Raw genomic sequence first — 22,017 nt, 5'->3', positions numbered from 1 at the left:
GGGACAGCTGCCATCACCCCCTACCTGTCTCTGCCTTCCCCTCTCTGTTCTGCTCCAATTCCCCACCTTCACCACTATCTTGAATTGGAAATGTTCTTCCACGCTTCTCTCCCGAATTCCTCATTGGTCCCAAAGCCAAATTCCTTATTAGTCTGGCACTCAAGCTCCCAGTCACCTGGCCCCTGTGCTCTCTCTGGCGACATCTCAAGGCATTCGGAACTGAATTCGCCAGGTGGGGGACTGGGCTGGAGAACTGGGAGGTGGCCCGATGGCCGAGAGTTGACAAAGCAAACCTGCAGTCTCTGTCTGTACGTCCCCCTAGGTTTTCTCTTGGTGGTGATTCTTCTCACATGCCTGGGTGTTGTGGGTTCCCAGGATGTGCGAGGGGTCAGGAGGTGATGAGATGAGGAGGTGGATGCTTAGAGCTGTCTGGTTTCTCGGCAGCAGCCCCAGAATGCACTGCACCCCCTTTCACTTCCTTCTTTCCTCTCCTGTGTGCGTCTCTCCTGTTCCAACCTTCTGTCTTCTCTCGAAGCTTCTGTTTCTCACTCTGCCCCCTGATTCTGGTGACGGTGGCGGGACGCCGTCTGGGGTAACATGGGTGGAAGAACACCAGCAGTTCTTTCACTCGTCCTGCCCGCTGCTCCCTCACGTTTGCTCCAGCTCAAGTCCGTTTCGTTCCCAGAGGCTGTGCTGCTGGCCTTGCCTTGCTCCAGTCCGAGCCACCATTCTGGACTTCAACTTCCAGTTCACTTTGGATCCCCAGGTTTCTAGAGTTTTTGTGTGTCAGCCTCACCACCATTCTCTTATGCCCACAGTTGGACCTAGCTTGCAGGTGGCAACAGAAGATTCTGCAGTCTTGGTACTTCCTTCCATCTTTCCCCAGTGGGAACTGGCCAAGAACCATCCGCTGGGCAGCCTGTCCTAACGCTCCCCCCTCCCCCCCTCCCCCGCTCCTCTAGAGGCTGGATCATCTACCTGAGTGCAGACAGGAGCCGCCTTCTCCAGAGCTCAGCCCTCACGCCTCTTTGTTTTGTTTCAGTTTTACAGAGTTTTTGGATCCATTCCAGAGAGTCATCCAGCCGGAAGAGATCTGGCTCTATAAAAACCCTTTGGTGCAGTCAGACAACATACCTACCCGCCTCATGTTTGTAAGTACCGTGATTTCATGGCTGATTTGAACCGTCTCCCAAGTATGTACCAAATGGGTTTTCGTTTCTGCTTTTCCAACCCCTGCTGATGATGGCGTGCAGCCTGAAAAAAAAAGACGCGAGCGGCCCATCAAATTAAAATTCAATTCCAGGTCAGGATGGTCGCTGCTTGGTCACGTGAGAAGCAATTGCTCGACACTTTGGAAAAGAGGGGCCCTGCTTCCCTGAGCTGAACCCAAGTCGTTTCCAAACAGTTAGATTAAAATAAGACTAGAAACTAGTGAACAGAGTTTCCTGCTCCATCTTCTTTTAAAATAGACCTCAAGTTAGCCGCAGTCAGGTAACCACTTTTCTGGGTTTTGCTGGCCAGTGGACCAGTGATGAGACCACTGTGTGTGACTCACCCCTGGATAGCATCTCTGGTCCTGGGATAAATGGGCAAGCACCCAAATAGCTGGTGGATATATTGGGACTATTTTTACCTCTTCACTCTGCCCCGTGTTGATTGCAGCCTTTTACACTTCCCTTGTTGTGTGCCAGGCCCTTGGCTGAGAGCTTGAGAAAGAATTATCTCACGTAGTCCCACCCAGTATCCCAGTGAAGAAGATGATATTATTGCCCGAATTTGCAGGTGCAGACCTGCATCCCAGAGAAATGAGGGAACTTGCCCAAAGCCACACAGCTAGAGAGCGGCAGAGCCAGGATTCACATGCAAGCAGCCAGCTCTGGGGCCCGCTCTCAGCCAGGAGGCTGTCCTGCCGTCAGAAGCTGAGTGTCCACTCCTTGCTGATGCTCGCTGGCTCCTGGAGAATCACCCTCAGGCCTTTCTGTAGCAGAGGAAATATTGAAGCTCCTTCTCGTTACAGAAGAGTAATGTAGCTTTTGGATGGGCAATCTTGTAGCTCGAAGCTTATTCCTATTGACCAGCCGTTGTGTGTCCTGCCTCTGAGAACTTAAGCGACGGTTCCAGAGCTTTTATAGAGCACACAAGGAATATTTTTGCATTTTGAAAGAAATCCCTGTGATTTTGTAGAGGAAATCTTGTTCATCGGTGATGATTGCAAAGATCTTTGTTTCTGTGCAAACATCCCGAAGTGCCCAGAACACTACGTGAGCTTTACAGTATTATTTTAATTGCTTTTTCATCATTGCTTCTCTGCTGGAAAATAAACCGGATTTTTGTAAATATCGTGGAAATTGAAAAATGTAGGGTGCTTGTGAGTAGGGTATTACCTTACACTTGAGAATTAAAATCAGATTTTTTTCCCCATTTCTGCTCTAACTGAAGTTTTCCATAAATCCTAGAAATAAAGTAACTAGTGTGTGTCTAACCAGTTTACTCCATGCTTTTAATAGCTGGAGCTTCTGTTGGTCACTTATTCGCATTTTCACAGACTTTATATTTCGTGTGCTGTAGAACCCAATTTGGAGATGAATGTTCATTTGGGATATTGTGAGAAATTTGTGACTGTGTCCTAGATTTATGAACAATGGATTGTTTTGAAGTCTAGATACAAATGCCACAAATATTCTGGCTGCAGACGCAAAAAGGATGGAGCACATTTGCATGTTGGCAGTGGAGGGAAGGAGGCAGTAAAGGAGTTATTCAGTGCTGTGATTCTCAGAGAATAGAAGGGTATTCAGCCACAAACATTGATTCATACCCTCTAATCTCCTAATGAAATAAGTTCAACCTTTTGTTAATAGCAGTTGATGAATTTCATTCATTTGGTGACAGGATTTAGTGCGATTCCATAATAACACAAGGAAAGCAGTAGATACATTTAGAATACGTGTAACACAAGATGAAAAATGCTTTGTCACCACATAAATTAGATTTGTTCTTCTGGGTTTTATTAAGAGTTTAATACAAGATATCATTTGTCTGCTTTTGATCCTTCCAAACCTTCTGGTGTTTATAGAAGAATTTGTAATAGAACATATTTTCAGTGTTTTTAAAAAATAGCTTGGTTTCCTTAGAAAGCTCAAATTTCATTATTTAACACATAAACACGATCCTGGGGTCTTCTCTACTTTTGGTTGGAATGCTTTAATCTAAAAGCAAACTTGCTAACTTTCTAACCAAAGTGTTTTTTTAAAGGTAGCTGCTATAACCCAGATGTTTCTTTATCTGGGAAATCAGTGTCTCTGAATTTGTGCTTATTTGTGTGTGTGTGTGTATGTGTGTGTGTGTGTGTGTGTGTGTGTGTGTGTGTGTGTGTTTTAAAGGAGCTACTTGGTCAAATGTCACAAAAATAATGTCACAATGTTAGGACATTAAATGAGGAGTAAATGATAATGACATCACCAGGAAGCCCCCGGACAGCATTTTCTCTGTCCTTGGTACCATCAGCTGAGGAGACTCTGTCAACATGAAACTTGGATGTGGTTGGACCTTTTGATTCCAAGGGCTTGTTTCCCTTGATGACTCTGGGCTCCTGTGGACCATAGAGGCAGGCTGAGAACTCTCTTCTCATCCACTGTATCTTGACTTAACATTTCCTGGTTGTTCCCAGCCATCAGCTGCTCCCTTATTCAGAAGAGGTCATGCTTCCTTTCTGAACATGTAGAGTGTATCAGAGCATCTTTGAAAGCGTACTTTTTGGTGTAGGAAGACTCAGTTGGCGTTGGGTGTTGTTTTTTAGTACCCTCTTGTTGTTGTCTGTAGTACTTGTGTCTCTGTGTATTTGGAGAACACGTCCAGGAGCCGGATGTGGGTGAGGAAAGCCATAGGAATTGCAGGTGATGAAAGTCAAATCAGACTTGACCCCTGCAGGCTCCTGGGGGACATGGTACTCTGAAGCAAAGTGGAATCTGGAAAGAGGCAGAGGAGAGGCTCATGTAAACCTTTAGGGAAGTTCATCACCATCACCATCTTCCTCCTCCTCCTCCTCCCCATGGTAGTAACAACAGCCAACATCCCTTGAACACAGGGACTGTGCTTATCACTTTATAAACAGCATCTCAGTGAATTCTCTCAGAATCCTTTGAGGGTGGCACTTTTGTTATCCCATCATTTCAGTGGAGAAAATGAAAGTGTCATGAGATTAAACAACTCATCCAAGGTTTACAACCGTGGGTGGCTGGACCCGGATCTGAATGCTGGTGGTCAGAGCGCAGATGCTCTTGGAGCCACTCAGCTGTGCTGCCTCCTTGGGGGCTCAGGTGAGGTGGACAGGTGGTGAGTGCAGCGTGTCCCACACAGAAGAGCAGATGTAAAGGCACAGATGCAGCAGAGCCAGGGCCGTGTGGGCCCCATGAATAGGGGTTTGCTTGGAGTGCTGCATGGTGAAGGGGGCTGAGGGAGGCAGGGATACAGGGAGATTGTGGACAACTTCAGGTTAGTCAATTATTACTTAATTCAACAGAAAGTTACGAAGCACCTTCCTTGATCCTAGCTTGGCGGTGGGTAGTAGAGGAACAAAGCTGAATAAGATATGGTTTCTAGTCTAATGGGACACAGACATGAACATGAGTCAGATGGTTCAGCATCGCAGGAAGGGACAGGCAAGACTCAGGTAGGGAATTGAAGGAATGGTACATGTTTCCCAATCTCTTTCCTTGGCTTAAAAAAAAAATCTGCCCAAGACCTATCCTTTGCCCCTGTCTCATTTTGCTCCAGGCACGATATGTCCAGAAGATTTACTTCTGTAGAATATTACTGATATTGTGGTGATTTGCTAACAGGGGTTTCTATTCCGGAATAGGAAGCTTCTAAGGAAGATGGAAATAATTTGGGGGGAGGAGGGAAGGAAGAGAGACAAAGCTGGCTTGTGATAATTTAATTTTTAGACACTTCTGAAAAGTCTTCGCCCTCAGCTTTGTGACGGGCTGTAACTGTTTGTTCACAGTAGGGCCTTTCCCAGGTGTCTGCGTGGCCTGAGTTGTTCGAAGCACGGTGAAGCATGCCTTCTGTCAGATGCTGGGAATTAAGGCACTTTGGACCCATTGTTTTGTCTGATGTGGATGGACCCCAGGGACAAGCTCTTTTCTGGCAACATCCTAACATCAGGTGCCCTGGCTTCAGCCCCTTTGGTGGTTAAAAGTTCTTGGCACACAGATGCCCTTCCCTGCAGACACGCTGCTCCATGCTTGGTGGATTTCCAGAAGCATCCTGGCAACACAGTATCACGGCTCAGGGTCACCCACTGTCTGGGTGTAGCAATGACCAGGGATGGATGGCACTTCCTGTATTGGTTTCATTGGTGGATGAACAAGTCGGGGCCCTTGCATCCTGGGACACTGATTCTGTAGGGCACGGGCAAGGCGCCTGGACTAATAGGGCTCTTCCCTGTCCCTGACCTCCCTGCACAGGTGGGCTGGAGCTTAAAACGCTTTATTTGCATGTGTCTGGTCACAGGATCCTGGTGTGGATCATCTGGTCACAGGTTTCCCTGGGAACAGCAATCAGAATTTCCTGGACACTAACTCTATGCTGGGCTTCATGGGTGAGCAGTTGGCAGGGGCTCCAGAGTGTGGATGCCTCAGGCCGCTCCCAGCTTTGTGAATTGGTAAAATCACTTCCCGTCTCAGTGCCTCAGTTTCCTTATCTGTAGAAGAGGAGGTTTAACAACACTTTCCTCCCTCCCCAGGGTGTTGAGAGCTTCACATGGAGATAGACTTACAACACGTCCCTTAGTGTGTGGTCCATAAGAAGCATTCAATGACTCAGTGAATTTAAATCCACGCAAGCATGCTTTACTATGTGTATCACCAAGGTACCCATTTGATAGATGAGGACACTGAGACTCAAAGGTGAATAGGTTGAGTGACATACTTAAGGTCTCAAAGATGATACATTTCAGAGCTGGGGCTTGAACCTGGCTCTCCTTAATCTGAGTCTGTTCCCCATATTTTCCTCCACAGAGCTCTGGCTTCCTCGCCTGTGGAAGAGCATCAGGCAAAACCAGCCACACCCTCAACCCTGCTTAACAGTTTATATATGTTATCATGAAATATGGGTGTTGCAGAGTACTTTTAATAAGCAGTTTATAAAATGTTCTTTGATACAACAATGATCTCAGCCTCAGTTTCCCCATCCGTAAGATGAGGCTATTGGGCTAAGGTGATCACTGTGATTCAGGATTCCAGCCCAGGTAGCGTGGCAGCCCAGGTTGGAGGCGTCCTGGTCCCAGTAGCTGTGTACATTTGCGTGTTCTACTTATCTGCCTGAGTTCCAGTTTTTTCTGTACAAGGAGGATGTTTTCCCCACCAGAGTAGCTAGAGGATTAGACAATGTGAGGAAAGCCCCAACACATAGTAGGTGCTTAATCCATGACAGCTGCCACTAACACTTCCACGACTCACCCATGTTCCTGGAAACAAGACCCTTTCCTTCCTTCTCCAACTCCAGAGTAAAGGCATTTACCATGCTTTATTAATGCTTCTTACTTCTGAGGTGAGAACTGCCACAACACTGGTTAAAAGCACACAGAGCTTGATTTAAACAGACTGAGTGCAAATTCCCACTTTACCATTTATTAGCTGTGTGACTTTTAGCAAGTTGCTTAACCTCTCTGTGCCTTAGTTTTCTATCCATTAAGTAAGGAGCCTACTTCATAGGGTTGCTGTGAGGATTGATTGAGCTAATTTACACAAAGTGCCTGGAACAGACCATGTCATTAGTGAGTTTTCAGAACAGCAGCCCTGTTCTCATAACTAGTGGGGAAAACTCAAGCACAGGGAGGGGTCAGTATGTTTCCTGCATCCTGAGGCAGTGAATGGCTGGAGTTCATTGTCCTGGTCTCTCTCAGGTCCCATTTAATAAGCACAGATGATTCACTGTCTTTCCACTGGGCTATTCCCAGGATTTTCACTTTTTTTTTTAGGCCATGGAAACATTAACCTAAGGGAAGACAATCCCAGGGGAAATTTTGCCTGTCCCTTTCTGTCCTCCATCTCCACACCTGTTTGCAGGTAGAAGTAACCACTCCCACCCATATGTCCCTGAGTCCATCTTCATCTCGTCCACGGGCTTGGGGAGCAGAACAGCACCTTCTAAAGGCCTTTGTCAGAATGTGAAAGGGGTGGGCATCGATTTAACTTCGGTCTGGTTTGCTGAGTGAAAGTGGGGTGCTTCTTTTTTCTTCATTCTTTCACTCTGTTCAGAGGTGATTTTGCCTAGGAGGAAGTTGTTTTCCTAATGTGGTAGTTTCTGGGGCTCATCTCTTAATTCCAACTTTTGGCTGAAAAAATATTTATACAAAAGGGGGCACATGATAAATGTGAATATCCTGTCCTGATTTGAGGACTGTGCTGCCCAAAGATACGGCAGATACGTTTCCAGGAAGAAGGAACGAGACCAGAGGAGAGCATCCGTTAGGATGAGAGGAGCAGAGAAAGATGCCCTGACAGTCACGTGCAGTCATTTCTGTTGCAGCTGCCTGGGTGGGGCCTGTGACTCTTGTCCGATGGCTGCAATTCCTCACCTGCGAAGCTCATGAGATGGGAAGCCCTGGGCCCTCCTGGGCACTTGGCATTGGCCCAGGAAGCAGTTTGTCGTTGGTTCTAGAGTACAGACCAATGTGCATCTACCTAGGAAAGTTCAGTTCAGTCTGGTTGGGTGAGTCTGAGTGGGGATGTAATTAGAAGCAGGAGAGCTGAGGCAGGGAGCAGTGCTGAGAGACCCGCTTGGCCTTGAAGCTGCAAGCTTTGAGCCACCAGGCAGCTCCGATGCCTTCTCCAGCTCCCAATGCTGGGCTTGGGGCCGCGGGTCTCCCACCCAGTGCCCCATCTCCTGTTTGGTCACCACAGTGCTGCCTAGGATCACCTCCTGCAGGCAGCCTCTGGAGCCTTGGAGGGAAAGTCTTCCCAAATCATATTTTCTCTGGGGTTCTATTTCTGTCTAACCTTAGACTATGCCAGCTGCGATTGTCCTATAATATTTTTTTCAGTTCTCTGTTGTTCTCATATTTAAGGTTTGGCTGTCGGTAGAGTCATTGCAAGCGCTGTTCACTGTTCAGTGGGCTGCTTTCTCCTATTTGGGGGCAGTGGCTGGTCTGTGGTGCCCCAAAGTGAACAAAAAGCTCAGGACTTCTTCGACTTTGACCATAACTTCGGACTTACAGGGGCAGGAGCTTCAGCCATCGCTCTCTAAACACTGAATGTGTGGGTCAAAACTGATGCAGTGTTTCTCAGTTACCAGTATCATCTGAGATGCTTGTTACACAATGTAGATTCCCAGACCTGTCCTATAAGAGTGTCTGAGGGATGCAGCATTGTAACAAGCCCAGCAGGTATTTAGGTGTGAGAGCCACCCAGGTACTCGTGGAAACTCACATACGTGCTAGAATTCTTAACTCACAAGTGAGTGTTGCCTTTTTGAGTCGCCCCTGGGGCTATCTTCCGCTTCAGTTCTGAATTTTCTCTTGTACAACTGCCCTCAGACCTGTGCCGTAGTCTTCTGAATACCCTCCATGGCGATAGGACTTACTGATGTGGCGTTTTAATAGCCAAGTCATTCAGGGCCACTGCGGAGAAGGAGGCTTATCAAGGTGGTTACTACCATTTGTGGTCAGAAAGAAACCGGCCAGTAAGGAGAAGGGCTTTCTCATGTCTCATGAACTGTCTCTGAAGACCGCTCCCAAAGAGGAGTCCCCAAGGTGCTTTGTAGCAAGTGTGCAGGACATCTCCAATTATTTTGAAAGACTGTGTGCATTTGGATGAATTCTGTTTTTTAAGAAAGGAAAGTATCTTCTAGCCATGCATGAGTCCTGTTTGAAAGCCACTTTCCAAGAAGTGACATCGATTAGAGCAGGGGTCCCCAGACCCCGGCCCGTGGACTGGTACTGGTCCGCGGCCTGTTGCGAACTGGGCCACACAGCAGGAGGTGAGTGGCAGGCGACTGAGCAAAGCTTCATCTGCTGCTCCCCGACGCTTGCATTACCTCCTGAACCATCTGCCTCCCCTCCCACCCCGGTGGAAAAATTGTCTTCCATGAAATTGATCCCTGGTGCCAGAAAGGCTGGGAACAGCTGGATTAGAGCATGGCTGGAGATTTCCCAAAGTGTGAACACCATTGGTTAATAGTTACCACACCCTACCCTCCCACCACCATCTGTGAGGCCGATTGTAGATTTGAGATATTGAATCCCTTTTGATTGTTATCTTGAGATATTATAATCATAAGGAAGTAACATACATACCTTTTTCTTGATTGTTGGAATGTTGAAAACAACGTAATGATTATAGAATGCTGAGTAAAGACTAGACATGGGAGGCAGAAAACCTGGCCTCCAAAGCCTGGCCTTGCTACTCACCAGCTCTGTGTTCTTGGGAACATATAGTCCTCAAGTTTGGCAAAGATGGTCACAAAGCCAGCGTGAGGATTTAAGAGCCTCCAGTACCTGATGGTACCCAAACATGATCCGTGCCCCATGGAAGGTTCAGTAATGAGTGTCGCTTGCATCTGAATCCCACCAGCTTCATACATTAAGTACTTATTGCATTCCCAGTGCTTTGGTCCAGGGAAGGAAAGGGGATGGAGGAAGGGAAGAGGAGAGACTTCGTGCAAAAGGACTAACCTCTGCTTTGCAGCAGACGTGAATATTCAACAGAAGAACACCAAAGGGGAATCAATCAATTGACTCTAAGCAAGTCCCACGTGTTCCCATGTTGCCAGAAGGCTGGGGATGGGAGGCCAAGGGTTCTTCCACCCCTCTGCAGGGGAGGACAGGAGGAGGGTTACTGGCAAAGATGTCATTATAATTATAGACTATTCTTTTCTGTTTAAAAAGCCACCACTTTAAACGTGGCTCCCAGCAATTACAAATCAATTATAGCCCATAATCAGACCTCCGATTTTTCAAGTCTGCGGAGTCTCTAAGTACAGATATAAATCCTTCTTAGTCTGAGGTCAGGAGTTCAGTAAGATAATTCAACTAGTGAGTCTAAACGAAGCTAACTGAAACTCATTACCAATCAGCCCTCTGATGGCAAACCGCTGTCCTCATAAGGGATTATTTGTTATTTCTTCCAGGCAATTTCTTTCCTCACACCTCTGGCTGTTATTTGTGTGGTGAAAATTATCCGGCGAACAGACAAGACTGAAATTAAGGAAGCCTTCCTAGGTAGAGTATTCACAGTTCCTGCTTTAGGGGATGGGGCTGAACTTGATAATTTAGACCACTAGATTTTGAAAGTCTCAGTTGCACCCAGCTGATTTTTCTCTTGATCAAGTTAAGCTTGCAAACACAGGCTAAACTTCTATCGCTAAGAAGAACCCATGCAGGATGGTAAGTACCTTACCTTCAGGGTCCACCCGTTGCTGCTGTGCCTTGTGCTGAAAGTGACCTGAAACTTTGTCACCACGGACTGTCCAACCCCACATTTGTGGCTCATAGGCCCAGATTAAGGGCAGTTGAAAAATCAACCACAGACTCCTTGACCAACCATCATGGGCTAGAGGCAAAAATGTGCAAAAGCAGATGTGAAATATGATATAAATTGGAAACAAGCTCCATAACTCATCTTCAGTTTGGGGGCATTTTGGCAGTTAGTCAATTGTTATTATGTGAAGAATGCTCCAGTCTTTACCATCGATTATAGCACCATTGTTATAAATTCTCCCCCAGCTGAGCCATATCTGCCTGTGACGTGAGTGTGACACTTTTAGGGTTAAGTCCATTTTTTCTGATCGGCATGTCAATCAAAAGACTGCGCAAATGACAGCATTAAGAGAAAGAAAAACAATTTGGCTTATTTCGCAACCAAAATAAATTACCTGGAAGCCAGGTTTTTAGCCTTGTGGTCGTTAGGAAAACTGAATTAGGTTTATTTTTTGACGTGGCACATTAAAGTTACCCAAACCCTCACACAGGTGGTGTTCTTGGTGTGTTGTATAGGCTCACCATTCAGTTAGCTAGTAAATCCGGAAATACGAGATTCTTCACTAAAGGTTATGTTTGTTACTTACTGGGGTTTGAGGAAATGAAAATGTAGCAAAACATGGTCGTCCCTGTTCTTTGTAAGGGAAGGAGGGTGAGGGTGGGATCTAGGGTATGCAGAGCAGTAAAAGGACAGGGAACATTTCTTATATCACCAGGCTTTGGTTAGGCTCTGTGTAGTTGAAAAGAACAGAATTCTTCTCAAATTAGTTCAAATAAGTTAGGTTTGGTTCCAGGGCTATAACAAGCAATGTCACCGACATCCAAGAGTAGGGGAAAAAAGGACAGAGGCGCCTCGTCGGAACGGAAGAGGGGTCTGGGCCACGAGGGATGGAGGTGCCCCTGTGGCCTCAGGACCCCTCCTCTCTGTGATGTGCCCTCCTTCTCTCGCTCCCTGCCTCAGTCTCCTGTCTGGTTGTCTTGTTTCTGCCACCCACATCTTTGGTCTGCGCGAGGCTGGGGCTTGCAGTGGTGGGTGCCCCTGGTCCACGCCTGCGTGACCGTTCAGCTCCAGGGCCACATCCAAGTTTGACTGCATCTCGTGGTCCAGACTTCCCAGGCAGAGACGCTGGCTTGATCCATTTCTCAAGCCTAGACACAAAGGTCCTGAGTCTCTGGCCAGCCTGTGGGTGCCCTCCCTGAAGTCAGGCGTGTACCCCAGGCTGCTCTTCTGTGGTTTGAGGCTTTGGTCACTACATGGTCTCTGTCTCCTCAGCTGAGGTGGTGGAAAGGTCAGGTTTTCCAGGAAGGGCATAGGTGCCCTCCCATATATGGCTCGAGCAGCTGGGGCAGCATTTGGACAGATATCACTGTGGTCCCCAAATGTCCCATTGGGAGCTCTCTCAGTTGACTGGGAAATCTCTCTGCCTCACTTGTTTTTCTAGTCACTCCCCTGACATGGAGTCCCAAGATGTGTGATTGTGGGTAGGAACTGTCTTTTGTGGTTATGGTTATAATTTACTGCCCGCTTTTGGAGCTGGGCTGTTGTTATGACGGTGAGTAGCTTACAGTTACTTTCTCTAGACCTTTTCATTCTCAGCTAAATCTCCCTTAGGATGACATTTCAAAATTGCACCCCATACCCGGCCTCCTATATGTTAACAGAGAAGGCGGAGATATTGGATGTTCTGTTTGCCTAAATAAATGAGAGCCTGCCTTGTAAAAATGATGAAGAACCTCCCATTGTACACAGTTTGGTTTTTAAATTGCTGCTTTTAGGAAGCCTTGGAAGTAGGGGGTGGAGGGAGTGATCTTTAAAACCCAAGGACAGAAAACTACTGTTCCCCTGTTATCTGGAATTCAGGCCTTTCTCACTGAGGGTGGTTTAGTAGTTTGGAAGGTTTTAGTGCCTTCTTTACCCAGGCATCTTCAGCAGACCCGGACCCCAAAAGCTCCCCTTATCTGCACGCTCGCGAATCTGCTCTTGGAAGAGGGGAATGAGGCTTGCCCCACCCAGCATGGGCTCTAAGGGATTTGGCTGCAGAACAGCCAGATCTGTACAATAGAGAACGCTGTTTTGGAAGGACTGCAGTGCTGAATTCCCAGCAACAGAAGTGACAACAACAGAAGCCCTCTAATCCTCTGGGGTGCTTATAAGCAGCAGTGCCCTGCATGCAGGCCACTTGCAGGCCAACTCTCACGATGCATTGCTTTGAATTTCTTCATCAGACATAGTCTGGCCTGTCTTTCTGATTCTTCTCTCGAGCCCCCAGTGCTGTGGGCTGCTGTAAACACAGCCCTTATGAATCAGACCCCCCGGGGTCTTGTCAATCCACAAGCCACACACCCCACCTCCAATGATTGGGGCCATTCATTTCCTGCTCGGCCAGCCTTTCCTCTGGTATCAGGGAGAGGTCCGCTATCTTGGTCCCCTGCGGGCTGTGCTATTCAGTTGAGTATAATAATCGGTTCATGTTACTTCCGGAAGGCTGCAGTGACTTCCACCCTAAATATCGTTGCTCCAGTTCCGCACTCTTTTCTATCTCCTTCAGGCTTTTGGATCAGAGAGTGAAGCTGCCAGCTGTTGGTGCTTCCATCACATCCACACATTTCCTAGCTCAGCTACTTGAAGCTTTTCAGAGAACTGCTTTGTGCTACAGTAAGCCCAGCTGGTGGAGAGGCTGGGGACGTGTATGGTGTTCTGGATTGATGTGGCGGCCTCTGAAGTTCCCCAGGGGCATTGGGAGATCAGCTAGTGATGCTTGTTCCCGGAGACCTTCTCTGTGCAGAGGCCATGCTAGGACCAGGATGAGAAGCAGTATGGCCCCGCTGAGAAAACGCAGCAGTGAGCCTTCTGGACTAGCCCTAACAAGAAAAGACCCCTGTCATTTCAGGGCAGTCTCACAGCCTGTTAATTGTTGTGGTTCTGGGAGAATATTGCAGCGAAGATAGCCTGGGGAATTTTCCCTCCTGTCTGCAAAGAAGACCTCTCAGCAGTGCTCTGAGCCTGTGAGAGAGAGGGAAGCTAGTGTTTTAGGAAGGGTCTGTGTGCGCAGAATGTAATCAGATGATCTCTCCAAGTCCCCCCACACTTGCTTCCAGTTTATCCACCCCAGTTGCGTGCTCGGTGTCTTAAAGGTGGTGCTGTGCTGCTGACTTGTGCTCTGCTCTTCACCCCGGTGGCCCATCCCTTCTTTGCTGATACGGCAGTGTTGCCCGTCCTGCACTTAGGCAGTTAGTTTCCCTTTGACAAAGGTGTTCATTTGAACTGGTCCCTCCCTTTCTCTCTGCTTCCCATGACTTGTTAAAAGCAGGTGAGTTTTGTCTCCATCTCAGTGGCCTGTGCCCTTGGTGACCGTGTTGACTGTTCACAGCATTTTCCGTTTGCAGAATAACACATTTGTCTCCCTTGATGACCGTGAACTGCACCAGGCAGCTCCTTCCCAAAAATGGCCCTCCACCACTATTTTCTTACATAAATCTCGGCTAGTATTGAACAGTTCATACTTGCCAAAGGGAAATGGTAAGCCATATGCTTTATTATTCAACAAAGCAATGGAACGGGGCATCAATAGGTTTTTATTGCTTATGCAAAGCATTTGACCTTCCATTGCATTGACTTGCCTTTTGTGCAGTCTTGATAAACACAGGAGAGAGGTGCAGGGTCCTTGCAGGGAAAGCTCCATGACTCATTTCATCTGCACCCTTTGGACAACCTATGCTTCAAAGCTGCTTGGAGAAAGTCCCCATGCTGTCTGTTTTTAAAGAATGTAAGCCAGAAGTGCCTATTGTTTTCGGTGGCAGAAAGCATCACCTGGGCAAACTTTTTTAAAAGCCAGTGAGGTGTTGGGACACTTTACCTCCTCAGAAGCTGTGATTTGTTTGATAACAAGTGGACAGCAGTCGGCAGGAGACGGGTCAACAAGGAGGTGATGGCTGAGCGGGCATGTCCTACTTGCAGTAGGATTCCAGCAGCTGCTCTGATAAGAATTATGTCTGAGAAGGTTGCCAGAGGAAATAAAAAAGTTATGTTTCTTGCTACCAGCAAAAGAAATTCTACATTTAATTCTAGTATTAAATCTGTTCTATCAGACCAGAACATGATAGACAGCCTTCTCTGTGATATTGAAAATTTCAGTAAAGGAGGAAAGATAAATTTCATGTCATAGGAGCTTGGAATTTTATGAGTCACTCTCCAAAGTCCTATTCTAATTATATTTTACCCTAGCCATTCAAACTTCCTTCCCTTTTTTAGAGTGTTGGTTCTAATTTCTATGGTCATAAATTAAGCAGAAGTATGATGAAACAGTGATGGTAGGGATGATTTTGATTTGCGAGCCAGCTGGTTATTTTTCTGTCTGTTGGTTTTGTTTTGTAGCCGTGTCCTTGGCTCTTGCTTTGAATGGAGTCTGCACAAACACCATTAAATTAATAGTGGGAAGGTAAGTTCCAAAAAAGAAGCAAATAGTGGCTTAGATTCTCAAGGTCATCTGTTTAGGAGCCTTGGCCACAGGTTACTGGGTGGGGACACATTTGAGCTCTTCTGGTTTTCCCTGAAATTATTGTCCTCTGAGATTTCTGTCCTCAACACAGATCATTCCTCTGCTTTGAATTACAAACTTAGTATTTCAGTAAGGACATCGATAGTAAAGCGGTGTCATCCACTGACTGTGCTTCCGTGTGGACCAAAGCCCACTGCTGGCATTTCCAGTCCATCCACAGGTGTTCCAGAGCCTCACCAGATACCAACTCGCCAGTTTTGGCCCCCCAAAACTACATAATCTTGCTTATTTCTTATCCTCTTTGGAATAAGACATATGGATTGGCATTTGAGCTTTGGCTCGTGGCACATTTCTCTGACCCCCCCGGGAAATGATTTCTCGTCTCCATTTATCTTGCCTTTTCGCCCAACTGCTCTGGAAGTGAGCTAGTCTCTGTAGAGACAAACCATCGAAAGACCCGAATTCAGGATCTGACTTTGACCCTGACTAGGTGTTGGCCTTGGAAAGGTTGGTTCCCCTCTCAGAGCCTCAGTATTAGTGATCATGTAAATACTTGGTGCGCAGTGCTGGCCAGGCACCGAGGGGGCAGAAGATAGGTACAAATCAGGCAGTGCATGACCTGGGTCTTCAGTGTCCTTCCAACTTTCCGTGCTTAGAATTGTGGGGCCCCGATAAAATGCTGATCCCCAGGCCTTGTCTGCTCTGAGATTCTGGGTCAGTAGGTGAATAGCCACACTTGCAGAAACACTAACCACATAGGGGAGAGATAGTACGCCAGCAGTGCTGATAGATTACTAATAACTGATGTTACAGATACTGGTAGATTGCTGTTGGGCCCAGATCCCAGAGCCAGAGAACCAGTGAGTCAGTTTGTGTGAACCCAGAAAAGGGGGACTGGGTTACAGCCTTAGCAAAACCTTGTCCACGGCAGGCATTCGGCAAAGGTTAGCTGCATTGATGTGAGGGGATCCACCGTCGCACGTCTGTGTGAGAATTTGCACTTGAGTGAGGCGGACACCCGTGGGGTGCGGTGTGTAGGTGCAAGAATCCAATTGCTGGGGTTCAGAGCTTGTCTTTGCCACTTACTGGTTGTGTGTGACCTTGGGCAGGAGTGTAATCTTTCTAAGCCTTCATTTTCACACCTGTGAAATGAACGAGGTCCCAGGGCCTGCCCCAGGGTTTTCATAAGAATCGTATGACATATGGAGTCACACATGTAGAGAACAAACTTGTGGTTACCAAGGGGGGCGGGGGGGTGGGACGAATTGGGAGGTTGGGGTTGACATATATACACTCTACTGTATCGCACAGGGAACTCTACTCAATGATCTGTGGTGACCTAAATGGGAAGGAAATCGAAAAAAGAATGGATATATGTATGCGTATAACTGATTCACTTGACTGTACAGCAGAAAATAACACAACATTGTAAAGCAACTATACTCCAATAAAAATTAAAAAAAAAAAAATCGTATGACATGACCATGGGCGGTGCTTAGCGCTGGGTCTGGTATACAGTAAGTACGCAATACATGTTAGCCATGATTGTGGCAGGTGGTTTGGCCTCGGGGCCAGCTTGTCCCTGTGTCCCTGTAGAGTTTCCCCTACAACCTGGACCAGCAGATGACCTGGTGACCATGCGCTCTGCATCTTGGAGCTGAGCTTTCAGGTCTTCTCAGTTAGGTTAAGTGAGACCTGCTGTTTAAGGAAGGGCAGGCAGTTGGCCATCCAGACTCAAGGTGCAGGGCTGTGAGAAGCCTGGAGGCTTGGGTCCAGGCTTCCGTGTAGTGGAGCTGTAGGTGGAGGCAGGACCTGCCCTTTCCTCCACCAGCGCTGTGCTTAGGTGGCTCCTGGAAGGCATCTCGCTTGACCCTCAGGACCTCACCTTTGGGTAGGTATCGATCTCCCTCTTTTACAGATGTGGAAACTGAGGCTGGGGGTGGCTATGTGACCTTCCCAAGGTCATAAAACTAGTAAGTGGCAGAGCGGGAGTTCTAGCCCAGATCTTTCTGACCTGAAGCCTGAGCTTTGCCCAAACCCACAGTGTCTTCCAGGGGGGCTGCAGTGTTCATGGCAGACGAAGGAGCTGGGGCAGCAGGGGACGGCGGGGTCAGCTTGGGGCTTGTTTGTGATGGCAGCGTTTTATATTGAAAATGTCCATGGTGTCTTTTGTAGACCTCGCCCCGATTTCTTTTACCGCTGCTTTCCAGATGGAGTGATGAACTCGGAAATGCACTGCACAGGTGATCCCGATCTGGTGTCCGAGGGCCGCAAAAGCTTCCCCAGCATCCATTCCTCCTGTAAGTTCAGTGGCTGGGACACTAGTTCCCAGGTCATGTCTCCTGATCACTTTCTTTGGGAGTTTAGGGGGAGAGAAAAGTATTGATACTTGAATGTCGAGCATGGTTCACTTTTCTTCACTGATTGGCTTAGAAATGAGATATTCCACAGGAAGAAATAAGCCTGAGGACGAGACTTTGGAGTTTACGAAACATTGTATGTGTTACTTTTGTGAATTCGGCAGTGTGTGACATGTGACTTTTTACCCTTTGGCAGTACCAGTCAGGAATTTGACAGTGCAAGGGAATTAATCATGATCCCTGGGACCTTATGCCTTTCAGCTCAGTGTTCTCTCTAGTTTACTCCTTCAATGAAGGGTGTGTGTGTGTGTGTGTGTAACAACATATAGCATATATATGTATATATATATACATGAACATACCCCCCCCTCCCTGGCCGATGTATACTCTGATTATGGGTATGTGAGCTGAGACCAGCCTTAAAGCAAAGAATGAATAACACGAGTTAGTGGAAAGCACACAGGTCTTTGAAGTGTGACAAATCCTGACTCTGCCAGGTCCTAGCTCTGTGACTTAACCTCTCTGTGCCTCAGTTCCTGCTGTGTGAGATGGGAAAGATATGGCCTCCACTGTTGGTGGGAGTGAGGCTTAAAATCAGTGATGGTGACCACTGACATTTCTGGAGCATCCGCCGGGCCCAAGTGTTGAGATGCGCTCTCTTAATCCATTCGGTATCTGTCAAGGACTTGATATTGTGCTTGAAATGAACGCCAGGTATCCATGCACTGCTTAGTCTCAGGGCTGAGGTTCCCAGGGTGTCCTGGCTCATGTCTTCATTCCTCCCGTCACTGTTAACCGAGTGACTTAGGTGCCAGGCACTGTGATAGGCGTTGGGGACACAAAGATAAATGAGACACAGCTCGTGTCCTGGGGAGTCCACAGGCAGTGGCAGTCTGTATATTTAGGTTGGTGATTCTGGCAGCTTTGCAGAGGAACCAGGCCCACAGGTGACTACGTGGGAGAGGATAGGCTGCTCTCCTGACCCGAAGTCCTTGATTCCCCACAGGTCTGATCGTTGTTTAGCTTTGTTAAGCCTGTTACCTTAATCTTTTCTCTTTTTTCTAAGTATACCTAATACACACCCTGATAGCGGCTAGATCAGGGAATGACTGGACAGCCTTTCCTGCAGGGTGCTTGTTGGGCATTTTGCTCAGAGTTTTGGTGAGTGGGGCCTGTCAACACGATTGGGGTGCCCGGCACTGTAAGTGCATCTCCGTCAACCTGTGCCACAGCCCCGCCAGGTCCAGTTGTCCCCACTTTATGCACAGGGACAGTGAGGCTTAGACAGACTCAGCAGCTTGTTCATGGACCCTTAGCTGACCTTCCTGCCAGCCCCCAACACAATAGTGTCTTAAGCTTTAGGTGATTAAATACAACGAGGTGTTCACAGTCCACGTTCATTTAAATAAATAACTCATTTTCTTCTCTAGTTCACTGGAGACCTTAGTGGATTGAATAATGACCCAAAAAAGATATGTCCAAGTCCTAGCTCACAGAACCTATGAATGTGACCTTATTTGGAAAAAAGTCTGCAGATGTAATTAAGAATCTCAAGATGAGATCATCCTGGCTTTAGGGTCGGCCCTAAGTCCAGTGACAGTTGGCCTTATAAGAGAAAGGCAGAAGAAAATTGAGACTTAGAGATGCAGGGAAGAAGGCCCCGTGAAGATGGAGGCAGCGATTGGAGGGATGCAGCCACAAGCCAAGGATACCTGGAGCTACCAGAAGCTGGAAGAGGCAGGGGAGGAGCCTCCCCTCGAGCCTTCACAGGGACCATGGCCCAGCAACACCTTGATCTTGGACTTCTGCCCTCTAGACTGTGAGGGAATACATTTCTTTCATTTTCAGCCCCCAGGTTTGTGGTAATTTGTCACAGCAGCCCTGGGAAAAGAATAAGGAGACTTAGATTGAACCCCTATTGGTTCATGGAGAAGGTTTGGCTTTAGAGTCGTGGGGGAGATTGAGAGAAGGCACGTTCCTGGGTGTACTTCCTAAAATGCCCTCTGAGGTTAGTGTGGTCTGGGGCACAGCCTGTATGATGGTGTAGGGTTCACGGTGCTTCTAGGCTCCAGGCACTTCTGTTAGTTAAGGTCGAGCATCCATTTGGAATCCCTTCCTGTCTGAGTTTGTTCTTCCTCTCTGAAGTCGTGTTTTAAGTGAGTCTCTGTTTTGGAGGCAGTGTAGTGCCAGCTGGAGGAATGCCTGCTGTATTGATTTCCTGTCTCCTTACCGTCTGGGATTCCTGTGCCAGCACTGTTTAGAGGTACCTGGGGTGGTATTCACCTGGGGCCGGCTTCCATCTACTCTCCATCTGTATCCTTGTGGGGTCGCTCAAGTTCTCTGTTGTTTTAAGACATGTTCTGTCCTCCCAAAGACTTGGTGATGATCTTTAAGGGGCTCTGAAAATTATAAGCAGTTAAGAAGTGGAACCCTATGGGAAAATCTTAATCCTGGCTTTCAGATGGTTAACTGAAGACTGCAGCACAGTTTTATGTCTACTGTTGCATTTGAACTTGGGAAGGAAATAGGTCTCATGAGAATAACTCAAGCTAGAAGGCTGCTGGACCACAAAGTGTAGAGGCCAGGGCCCATGAAAGTGTTTCTCTTAGAGGCACACCCTCCCTGTCAAATGCGTTTCCTGACAGGCCTGCCCACGAGTTGCCTTGTGGCATGCGAGGCTGATGTCCCATCTGTGCGAGGCAAGCTTTTTGACAGAGGCTATTACTATCTTTTGCTTCAGATGTAACTAAAAGGTTACAGATTTTTACTACTTGGCAGACACAGAATCCTCCCCTCCCTCTAGGCTTTGGTGAGTATTTTCATCTGCTCTCTCTCTTTTTTATGACAGGGCAGTGATTGCCTTGCAGGGAGCTGACATATCCACTTAGAAAAAGCTTCAGTGCTGTTTTCTGGATTTCTTATTGTAGCTACTAGGAAGTCTAGTGGTTGGTGTGACTTTTTACTCCTCAGCAGAAGTGGTGGACCTCAGAGGGGATGACCTCAGCGGACTCCCATTTTGATACATACGCCTTCTGCTTTCAATGACATCAATTTTGTGGGTTGCACTTGAGTGAGTGGATACGAGTTCTGGACCAAGGGATCTGCAGAGACGAATTCCCCATTCTAGGTAAACGCGGATTTGCTTCTGTTCTGTTTACAGATAATTGGTGGCTGGAAGGTAGTCGATATCCACATCATCCTGCAGAACAGTTGGTTTTCTTTGAACATAAGCGCAAACATTGATTACTTTTGGAAACAAAAGATCTTGTTCTTAGTTTACCATAAGCAGTCAAACAGCACTGTCCTGAAGGGCTCATGTGACAAACCTTCGGCCAACGACACATCCCTGTGGCAGCCATGCTATGGGACTTGCTGTGTGAGGCAGCCTAAGCCACGCTTGCTGGAAAGCAGAGATCACAGTGTCAAAGAGAATGATTTCCTTCAGAGTTTTGAGAAGCTTGGGATTTAAATTGGAGAAAGGCAGTGTGGCTTGAAAGCAGGGACATCCCGGAAAGGGAATTGTCCTTCATGGTACCATCTCAGCATTTGCTTGGGTGTTGTTTCAATTTCCAGAAAGAGGATAGATTTCAGAGAGAAAATGAGAAAAAAACCAAAAACCAAAACCCAAAAACCTTATTATTGCTAAGTCAAGCTATTAAGAAACTTCTTTTCTATAAAATTGTAGGAATGAAGAATGTGCTACTGTGGTCCAGGAGTTGACAAATGATAGCATGTGGGCTGCCTGTTTTTGTAAATAAAGTTTTATTGGAACACAGAGATGCCCATCATTTACATATTGTCTATGGAGGCTTTCCCTTTATAATGGCAGAATTGAGTAGCTGCAAAAGAGACCTGGCCCACAAAACTGCAAACATGTTGCCCATGCTGCAAACAAATAGTACTAAAAAGCATTACCTGGGCTTCCCTGGTGGCACAGTGGTTAAGAATCCGCCTGCCAATGCAGGGGACACGGGTTCGAGCCCTGCTCCAGGAAGAGCCCACATGCCGTGGAGCAGCTAAGCCCGTGCGCCACAACTATTGAGCCTGCGCTTTAGAGCCCGTGAGTCACAACTATTGAGCCCATTTGCCGCAACTACTGAAGCCCACGCGCCTAGAGCCCGTGCTCCGCAACAAGAGAAGCTGGCAGTGAGGAGCCCGCACACTGCAACCAAAAGTAGCCCCTGCTCACTGCAACTAGAGAAAGCCCGTGTGCAGCAACGAAGACCCAACACAGCCAATAAATAAATAAATAAATAAATTTATTAAAAAAAAAAAAAAAAGTATTATTAAAAAAAATAAGCATTACCACAGGGGTCTTGGTGGGGGAGGGATGGATAGGCAGAGCACAGAGGAGTTTTTGGACGGTGACACTACCCTGTGTGACCCAGTAATGGTGGCTCCCTGTCCTGATACATTTGTTGAAACCCACAGAATGTGCAACACCAAGAGTGAACCCTAATACAGACTGTGGACTTTGGGTGATCATGATGTGTCAGTGTAGGTTCCTCAATTGTAACAACTGTTGGAGGATGTTGATAATGAGGAAGGCTCTGCATATGTGGGGGTTGGGCGTCTATGGGAAGTCTTTACACCTTTTAAAATTTGCTGTGAACCTAACACTGCTCTGATAAACTAAAGCCTAAGAAAAAGGCGTTACTAAAGCAAGACCCATGCACTTGAA

The 22,017-nt window shown here is 47.2% G+C and overlaps 1 protein-coding gene across 2 annotated transcripts in view; it reads left to right on the top strand.

Annotated features, from left to right (window-relative positions):
• The window catches only part of PLPP4 (phospholipid phosphatase 4), a 129,322-nt gene that overhangs the window by 46,429 nt on the left and 60,876 nt on the right, over positions 1-22,017 (top strand). Inside the window, exons 2-5 of one of the 2 annotated variants that reach the window (XM_057735976.1) lie at positions 1,043-1,151; positions 10,129-10,219; positions 14,853-14,916; positions 17,152-17,276. In XM_057735976.1, coding sequence (XP_057591959.1) covers positions 1,043-1,151; positions 10,129-10,219; positions 14,853-14,916; positions 17,152-17,276 — 389 coding nt within the window. Of the gene's footprint in view, positions 1-1,042; positions 1,152-10,128; positions 10,220-14,852; positions 14,917-17,151; positions 17,277-22,017 lie in introns of those variants that run through there. The other variant, XM_057735977.1, reaches the window with a different exon arrangement.

This window comes from Hippopotamus amphibius, chromosome 5 (assembly GCF_030028045.1).
Source record: "Hippopotamus amphibius kiboko isolate mHipAmp2 chromosome 5, mHipAmp2.hap2, whole genome shotgun sequence".
NCBI lineage: Eukaryota > Metazoa > Chordata > Mammalia > Artiodactyla > Hippopotamidae > Hippopotamus > Hippopotamus amphibius.
The sequence above is the reverse complement of the archived record's forward strand: the minus strand, read 5'-3'. Positions and strand labels throughout refer to the sequence as shown.